Genomic DNA, 9,622 nt, shown 5'->3' with positions numbered 1-9,622 from the left:
ACAGTTCTTATTCATAGTTTTGCCTCACATCTTTCAAAGAACATGTTAGAAACCCCGTCCCGTTTTCATTTCTCAGTCTTTCCCCCATCCTGTTCATTAACCTTAACTTTGCGCCTTGAATTAACCTTTTCCTTCCTTCTCTCTTTCCTAGGATATTTAAACTTCTCTGGATCTTCCCCCAAGCCTTATGTCCTCCAATTCTTTCCTCCTTGGCCCGCCGAGGTTTGACCTCTGCCCCTTTTCTCTTCTCTCTCCCTGAGCCCCTTCACCTCATCCATTCCAGTCACTGGCTCTCCAGATTCCCGGGCTGTTTGCTGGTGAGAAATCTTTGCTGCAGAGAGGACCGGAGTCCCCCGCGCGCGCAGCCCAGTGGCAGAAGAGGGCTAGGCTGAGAGGGAAGGCGAGGACTGTAGAGGAGGGAGACAGCCCGCCCTCCCCGCGAGCCTGCAGGATGCGGCAGGGGACCGGGGGCATGGGGAGGTACTAACCCCCCCCACCCCCCAGCCCCTGATCCGGGCTTACAGACCGGGTTCGCGGGTCAGTTTCCTGCCAAGTGAAGCAAAGAAGCAAAGGCGCCGAGGGAGAACTGGGGGTGCCCATCCCTAGAGTCAGTCCCTCGGCGAACGGGGGTAAAGGAGAGAAGAAAAAGGAGTCAGTGAGCGAAGAGGGGAAGGAAAAACCTGTCTCCAGACTGGCTCCGGAGCGTCGGAGAGACTGGGGCGCTCCGGTGAGCACCCACCTAGTGAAGCCAGCTGAGCCGTGGGCAAGGGGCGTGCAGAGCTAGTGCGCGCTGGGTGAGGGGACACCAGGAGGGCATTGAAGCCCGGGGCTGGTGCAGACTTGGGGGGATGTTGGCGGGTGAGAGCTGGGGAGCGCGTGCGGCGCCAGCGGCGCCAGTGTTTGTGTGTATGTGAGAAAGCAAGGGGCGAGCGCGAGTGCAAGTGAGGCAAAGATAGAGCGCATGTCTCATCCCTGCGAGCAGCCACTAGACGCTCCACCACCATCTTTTGCATGTGCAACATTTGCAGTCGGACAGAAAACCTCTCCCAGGGCTATGGAGACTGCGGGAAAAATCTGGCAGCTCGCGATGGATTGCTAAAGGGAAATAGTCGTAATCGTAAACCGCCCAAACCTTTCTTCTTTTCTTTCTTTTTTTTTTTCTTTTTGGTTGTTTTTAATTTTAGCGCCATCGTCTTCAATGCCTCTCTGAACACCCTTTAGGAAGAGTGTGAGAGAAAGAGAGCGCGCGCCAGGGAGAGGAGAAAAGAAGATGAGGATTATTTGCAGACAGATTGTCTTGTTATTTTCTGGCTTTTGGGGACTCGCCATGGGAGCCTTTCCGAGCAGCGTGCAAATAGGTAAGCTCTGTTCCGGTGGGGTGTGCATGGAGCTGGTTGTAGCAGATACCCTCCGAAAGTGAGTTAAATGAGTTGCTGATAAGCAATTCGGGGAAACCCCCAGCAACTACCTTCCCTTCTGCTTTTCTCTTTTTTTATCTCCTTTACAAAAAGACTGCCTCTTGGTGCAAGTACCTTTTGAATATGAACACCCATCTTTCCTCAGACCTTACCCTATTTCCACCTTGGGTTCAAGTCGTTAAATCGGATTGGAATAAGTTGGGGGAAAAAAACCTTAGTGGGGGTTGATTATATTTTGTGTATTTCTTTTCATCCTTTTCTCTAAGAGCATGTAGAGAGGTCGAGTTTTTTTATTATTATTTTTTTCAGAATTACACTTCTTCTTCACATGCTGAACACCACAGCTTTCTAGCTATTACAGAAAGACAGGGCAAAAAAAGCGTTTCCTTCGCACTCCCTGTCTTTTCTTGCTACCCTTTAGTAGATTCCAAAGTTAGATCCCTTTCCAGGAACCTTCTCTTCTTTTATGTTGTTTTCCTCTTAAAGCTTTTGCTCTTATTCCTCTACCTCCTCTCTATTTCCAGGGACCCCCCAACCCCTACATCCTTGGCTTTTCTTGCTATTCTCCTCTCCTGTCTTTTAATGGGACGCAGCTATTGAATTTCTTCCAGCTAAGCCCAGCCTCAACACTGCATCATTTCTCATGGACTGTGCACAAAACAGAGATTAGGCTGAGTCCACGAGCTGCAGAAAAACAAAGTTCATTTCCCCTTTCTGATTTCCCTCTATCCTACATGTCACCACAGCCCATCATTTCTCTATGATAATGTAAATCTCTTTTCCGTTCATCTGCATGTCTCTTAAGAGAGATGCCCTGTGCTGGCTGATGTAGCAGTGTGCTGGGAATCCTGGGGAGGGCAAGAGAGAGAAAGCAAAACACACTAAATGGTCTCAGAGGTCATTGTGAACATGACAAATTGGAACAAGAAAAAGCTGAGCTGTCCTAAAGACTAAAATACTAAGCATGCACTTTAGTGACAAAGGGCAGTCTCCCAAGATGTGGCAAAGATAGCTCCTTGATTGTATGTGCTTTCGAGTGGCAGATTTGACAGTGTTTGGGGTGGGTATAACATTCACAAGAGAAAACAGTGAATGTGCTTTTCCTGCTGTTTTTAATAGGTGGTCTCTTCATCCGAAACACAGATCAGGAATACACCGCTTTTCGATTAGCAATTTTTCTTCATAACACCAGCCCCAATGCGTCGGAAGCTCCTTTTAATTTGGTACCTCATGTGGACAACATTGAGACAGCCAACAGTTTTGCTGTAACAAATGCCTGTAAGTAAAAGATAAGTTATGGATAAATTGGAAGATAATTTAAAGGAAGGAATGGACTCCCCTTCCTCTTTAACATTATTAATGTTTTATAGAAAGAAATTCAAGATTCCTACAGTTGCCTTGTTTCAGAGACAATTAGAGTTAAAAACAAAATTTGGTCTTAGGGATATGCAGCTGGTCTGTCTCTCCCTTTCTTCCTTCTTTTCTTTATTTCTTGTCTGGATATCCAAGGCAAATTCTCCTTTATGTGTTATTCTATAATCTAAATGTGAATTTAATGAAAACTGTACTCCATCTAGTTTTTTATTCATTTCCTTTGGTTTTTCTTATTTGCTTTTCACTTGAGTAAGCGTATGCTTTGCTTTTAAAGAAGACACATGCTTCTTTACACTGGTAAAGGCAATGGAAGGTTGCTAATAGTGAGAAAGAGAGGGGAGTGTGGTGTGGAGGATATATATTTGAGTCGGTTGGTTGACGCTGTCGATGATCTGGTGATGTCACTTGAGGCTGCCCTGCTCTTATATTCTAGGTTGTAAATGTCTCTTACTATCACGTAATGCATATATTCTATGGATAACTCCATGAATCCTACCTTGAGGCCAAACCAAATTAGTCTCTGATCTACCTGAATACACAAATCAACCCAGCTGGATATATTATCCCATACATTGAAACTAAATGGGTGATCTCACCTAATGCTACAAGGAAACAGTTTTACAGTGCTCACCCATCAAGATCCTATATGACTAAATGTACAAAAATACCATAAACTATGCATTAATTTAAAATACTCAGAAACGTGATCAGTCGATAGCATTGTATTGCCTTCTCATGCTTGAAGGAAGTGCAGATTTAAAATGTTTTCTCAGTTTTATGTTAATTTACCATTGCTTGAATTCTATATACTAAGATCATGATTATAGATTAATACATATAAGAATGGTTTCCATATAAAATTTTGCATACTTTCATAGCGGCCATAAAATGTTTAATCAGAATTCTAGAGCATTTTTATTATAGTAAGTTGGGACATATATTAATTTAAAAAATCCTATTAGTACAAGAAAGTAACTGAACAAAGAAACAAGTGAAATTGAAAACAGAGTTTTTAAATGTTTAGAGGAAATCTATTTTATTAACTTATATATCTTAATTCACAATTATTTTTCATTGGTTCATTTAACAAATATGAGCACTTTTCCTTGATTCTTAAAACTTAGTTTTATAGAGTTTGAAGCATTTGACAGTTTTATAAAATACCATAATTATATTATTTTTCAGGAATGCTATAGTTCCTATGAGTACTACTTAAAAGTAATTTGTTTCATTTAGTGATAAAATTAATATTATAGCAAAAGGGAGCTGTTTTTAAGCTCAAATGCATACAAATTAGAGCTAGTTTTGTGAATAGTGAGTTTTATAGAGTTTTCAAGTTATTTGTTTTATATTCCAAGTGTTGAAAAGGGATGCCAACACTTCAACTAGTACTCAGCAAGTACTCTCCTTAACACTTGAAAATTATTTGTCTATTTAGATATTTTTCTCATGTCTCTCCTAAGATTCTGTCAATACATGTTACTAGTTTTAAAAACAATTCATATTCCAAATATATGTGATGATACTTTGTCAGCAGTATATTATTTTTTAAATATTGTTATTAAATTTTGAATGATTTTCTTAAAAGTGGCAGATCATTTAGTTTCATTTTGTCTCATTTTTCACAAATTAAGATCTTCAATATACTGAAGTTCACACAGTGACTTCCAGCTAGGTAAACTATGAAGTGCTAATTCTTTCCTCTTCCATATTTGTTAACCTAATTTGTGACCATTTTAACTAGTTTTATTTTTTTATGTAACAGAATATATATGAAATGAGATATTATTGTTAAATGCCTTGTAAATATTAGAAACTGATAGGAAGTTGTATATATAATTTAAAAAAGGAGGAAAATCATGAAATAAAGAGAATGCTATTATTTAATATATTTGCACTGAGAAAATTAAAACAAGTAAACTTTAAATTTGTTTTGAATCCAAGTATAGCACAATGTCAGTGAACTCAATGATTTTGTGTAGGATTAACAAACATTTAAAAATGTAAATAATGGTAAAAAAGAAAACATCTTCTAGTGAAGAAAATGTTAATTATTTTAACAAATGAGTACACTATATGTCCTCAAAGCAAATCTAAGCTGAATTTTGGGAAAATCAATGGAGAGTTTGGGTCAGGTGATTGGTGTTTGTTGAATACTTTAAAGCATACACATGCATGATTTTCCAGTCTAATTAAAGGTAAAACATAAGCAGTAAGTGTAAGATAACCTCATGGATCAAGCTCTCTGCCTTTGGATACGAAAGAGTATAAGTAAGTCTTGAAATTGATTATCATGAAGAATTAACATTGAACTTTTCTTCACTGTGATACAGACTAGATTTTCAGATTTGTCTTGGATTAAATATAAAGATAGAATAAGTGGCCTATTAGATTTATTTTCATGCTGACTTTCCTATAGTTGCTCCTTGTAAAACTTCAGAGTGTAGTCTCCTTGTGAATAAGGGCCAGTATACAGGTTATCTTTAAATATTTTATAGAAAGTACACTCACTCAAGACAGATTGAAGAACAAAGTGTGTTGGTCACCTACTGTACAAATATATTGTAATGCTGTTTTTTATACTCAAAGTTAAATTAGTGCTCTGCAAAAAGTGTAGGCAAAAAACTATTTTATATGTAGGGTTTATATAATCAGAAGTCCAAACCTGATTAACTCAAACTTACATTTCAGGTATAAATCCCAAATTGCTGGAGGAATAATTTTAGCTTACTCTTTTATTTCGGTTTCAGCGATATTTTTGTACAATTAAAATATTGTTTTTCTTTCTTAGCTATTCCATTGTTTGAAAGTCACACTTTGCTGATTAAACTGAAATTATAAGACATGTTTAATAAAAATTATGATCTATTTCATTAACAAAAATATAGGTATAATAAATATTCTTTGTAATCAAATTTTAAAATGTAATTAAATGTACTTTATTGTGATTTATACAGAGTGACAAAAAGAATATTTTAAAAGTGAATTAAATATAGGAAATTTATTTTAATGAAAATATTGTACAATTGTACTTGAGATAGATATTAAAGTGACTATCTTTGCAGACAAACAATCCAGTTATAATAATGTCTTTTCCAAAAATGCTTGAGACAACCTAAAGTAGGCTAACTTAAAAAGTATTTTTTAGTAGTTAATGAATAGAGATATTTTGGTTTGAAGGATAATGTATGTTAAATTTGACCAAAAGTGATAACTAAAATATAAAATTATGTCTATCACCAAACTTTTTAAAAGACAAAAATACTTGAGACATTGCTATTTTTTGTTTAATCCAGCTACATTAAAAATTTGACAAAAAATCAATTCTGTAATAAGGCAGTCTCTATAAAATGAAATCTACACATATTTTGTTTCTAAATAATAATAATAATAATAATAATAATAAAATAATATATAAATAATATTTTTAAATTTCAGGTGGGTAATTGGAAATATATAATAAATATATCAAGTACTTACACGTTGTCATCTTCATAAAAGAAAAAAAATATAGACTAGTTCCAACTTTTTAAACCTTAACAGAAAGGAACAATAATTTTTTTCTCTGATTTTTTTAATGATGTGTTTATTTTATATTCCTTTTCTGTCAAAATCTTTCTTTTCAACTGTTTAATAGATTGAGAGATTGCAACAATCACAAACCCACTAGATATTGTATTCTAGAAATGATGAAAAAGTCTTATTTTTACAGTTAGGTATTAGTTCTCTTTTTCTGACCAATTTACTTGTCTAAATAATCCAAAAGAGTGATATTTTTCAAAATAGCCAGGTATGTAAAATACAGTTGTTTAGTTAATTTAGGAAAATGTGACACTATACCAAATTGATTTTGCGGGATTTTCCACTTATTTGGTAGGTATGTAATAAAAACTCACTGAACTTAAGTGTACTAAGCAATATAATATTGGGGGTTTAATTCAAATCTTAATATTGTTGTATGTTCTCCTTCCAGAAACAGGATGTCCAAAACAAGCACGCTAACAGTTTACACTATGTTACCATAATACATGCTAAAGATAAAATTCTATTTCTGCAAAATTGATAGGAAAGATGTTAGAATTAAATATACTGTTTTGCTTATTTTTAGGTAAATAATGCTGTGACTCTACTGTGACTCATATTAGGTTTCCTTAATTTGAATTGAGAGCAACATCCTATGTTGATTTGAAACTGTTCTTTAGTTTTATAATTTTTATCCATTCTCCATAATTTTCCATCCTGAAATTAATGACTAGATGAGTCATATTTCTATGGTTTGTCCCTTTCTTAAATGATAAGATGATGTATAATTTGCATTGATGTATTTCAGAGTTGTAACAAGATTAATCTTTCCTAAAACTTCAGAAAAAAATACTTGTTGTTTTCAGTCTGGATTCTTTCCAGTGTTATTCATTTCCCAAAGAGAAAAAGAATTTACTCCCTGGCATTAGAAAATCAATCAACCTATCTATCTATCTATCTATCTTCATAATTTGAAGAGTATTATTATTATTGTTCTGAATTTTAAAATGAAGAATACATATAACACACTTCATAACCTCACACAACTCTTAGACTGTCTTCATGTACATGATTTTATTTGACCCTATGTGAATCTCACAGTGAGACAATCTGGGAAGACAGGCATTGTTTTGTTGTTTGGCATGTTTTGTCTCAAGGAAGTTATTAATTTGCCAAAGCCTATGTAATAATAGTTCAAAGCCAAAGTTCAAACCTGATCTTCTTACTTCCATCCTAGTATCCTACTGAGAGGCCATACTGGTGTAAGAAATATAAACCTTCACTGAGATTGCATGAATTAAGGAAGAAAAAAAGAAAAGAATTTCCATTTATCTTTTCTCTAATTTAATTGCAACATTTTAAAGAAAATAGGGCAAGACAGTTCTGGGCGATTTATTCATTTAATCACATGATAGTGAATGATATAGCGAAGGCTGAAGTCATATTACACAATGAAGCCATCCGTTCATTCTTTAGATAATGCATACAACTATATTCATTAAACATTTATCAAAAACAATTCTATTCAAGATACTATACTAGAAAAGGAGAATACAAAACTTATAAAAGTAGTTGCTGCCCTCAGTGAGCTCATAACTCAGTGGGAAAGGTAAACAAACCAGTTGTTACTGATTACAGTACAGTAAGGTAAAATGCTCTGACAGAAAAACAGAGTACTATGACAGAGAGGAACACTCGGAGGATTATTACAACAAACTTGACCTGGCACCAGACAGGATGATGCTGTCTGATCTGGGTGTTAAGGCTCTAGTTGAGTTATTGAAGAAGAGGGAGGAAGGAAGTCATGCCTGGCCAAAGGAATGGTACATGAAAAGGCAATAGGAGCGAGGTGGGTGTTGAACGACTGAATATCATTTAAACTGGGTGTAGTATTGAGTATGAGGAGGAGAGGTGTGCTAAGGGATGCAGATTTGTATAGCTACAGAGGATCTATAGCTGTGGCAAGGAGATTCTTTGGAATAAAAAAGGGACTCATAAATTATTTGAACAGATAATGACATGATCAGATTTATATTTTGCAAAGAACAAGCTGGATGCAAGAGACAGAATAAATTGGAAGAGGACAAAACAGAAAGGAAAAGCCCTGTTAGTTGTGTGTCGAAATAATACAATTTAAAATGATGGATGCTTGGATAAAAGTAGAAGCACCGAGAAGAGAGAAGAGCTCATAGATCCAGGAATGCAGAACTTTTGACAGAACTTAGTGATTGATTGGATGTCTCTGTGGAAAAGTGGCAAAGAAATGAGGTAAGAATAAATGATGGTTTCTCAGACTTCTGGCCTAGGTGAATATGCTTAACTAGTGGTACTAATCACAGAAAGGGATATCCAGGAGAAGAAGCCGATTTGAGTGTGGAAGATGAGTTTCATGTGACCACACTGGTTTTGCAGTGTTAAAAAGATATTTAGAGGGTGATATTCAGTAGAGATGTGGGCATGAATGTCTGGAGCTCAGGGTTTAGTCTGAACTGAGGACAGAGGACCGGCAATGGCTAGAGACACGAGAATGAATGAGCTCATCCAGACTGAGCAGCAGCAATGAAAGACTGTGGAGGACCAAATGCCAAGAAGTACCAATAGCTAAGGGGCTGGGAGAGGAAAAGGGTAAAACAAAAGCGGCTGAAGGAAAATGGGTCAGAGAGTTCAGAGGAAATTGAGGCAAGAGTGATTATACAACAGCCCAGAAGGGGGCAGAATTTTAAGTCAATAGTGATCAACCATGGCAGAAGCTTCAGAGTTCAAATAATGAATTGCAAAGAAATGTGTAGTATCTTGAACATAAATCTTTGTTTTCTCTTTATAGTGTTCTTTTGTATTTTGGACAGGAAAAAAAGCGTTGTCTTAAGACCATGTAGATTCAATTTATATATAATCCTTTGTATATATATGTTGGTTCAGAATACTTTAATCTATTATTTACAGGTATGGTGGGGTAGTCTTCTCCAGACCTTTGAGTCTGATATGTTTAAATTTGCAATCTGAGAGTAGTTGTTTAACATTCTGAGCTTTTTTGTTGTTGTTGTTGTTCTTCTCAACACAGGAAAAGCACACCTACCACATATAAATTTTATGAATAGTAAAAAAGTGAGTAATATTCCACAAACAGATAGAACTCAATTAATTTATTTCTGTTTCATATGGAGTAGACTTTTTCCTGAGCAAACTTAAGATTTCAAATTACTTATATTATCTACAGATCTATAGTAACAGAAACAGCATGGTATTAACACTAAAACAGGCATGAAGACCAGCAGAATAGAACAGAAGACAGAGAGACAAACCCACAT

At 35.9% G+C, this 9,622-nt stretch overlaps 1 protein-coding gene across 6 annotated transcripts in view; it reads left to right on the top strand.

Moving 5' to 3' along the window:
* The first annotated feature begins 397 nt into the window (after positions 1–397).
* Positions 398–9,622, top strand: part of Gria4 (glutamate ionotropic receptor AMPA type subunit 4) — a 342,372-nt gene continuing 333,147 nt past the window's right edge. For 5 of the 6 annotated variants that reach the window (XM_058586584.1, XM_046466478.2, XM_058586593.1 and 2 more), the window contains exons 1-3: positions 398–727; positions 1,185–1,358; positions 2,538–2,696. In XM_058586584.1, coding sequence (XP_058442567.1) covers positions 1,271–1,358; positions 2,538–2,696 — 247 coding nt within the window. In that variant the 5' untranslated portion in view covers positions 398–727; positions 1,185–1,270. The remainder of the gene's footprint in view (positions 728–1,184; positions 1,359–2,537; positions 2,697–9,622) is intronic. The other variant, XM_058586595.1, reaches the window with a different exon arrangement.

This window comes from Marmota monax, unplaced genomic scaffold (genome assembly GCF_021218885.2).
Source record: "Marmota monax isolate L192 unplaced genomic scaffold, Marmota_monax_Labrador192_F-V1.1 WCK01_AAM20220418_F8-fsc00045, whole genome shotgun sequence".
Lineage (NCBI taxonomy): Eukaryota > Metazoa > Chordata > Mammalia > Rodentia > Sciuridae > Marmota > Marmota monax.
Note: the sequence above shows the minus strand (reverse complement) of the source record. Positions and strands in the feature narration are given on the sequence as shown.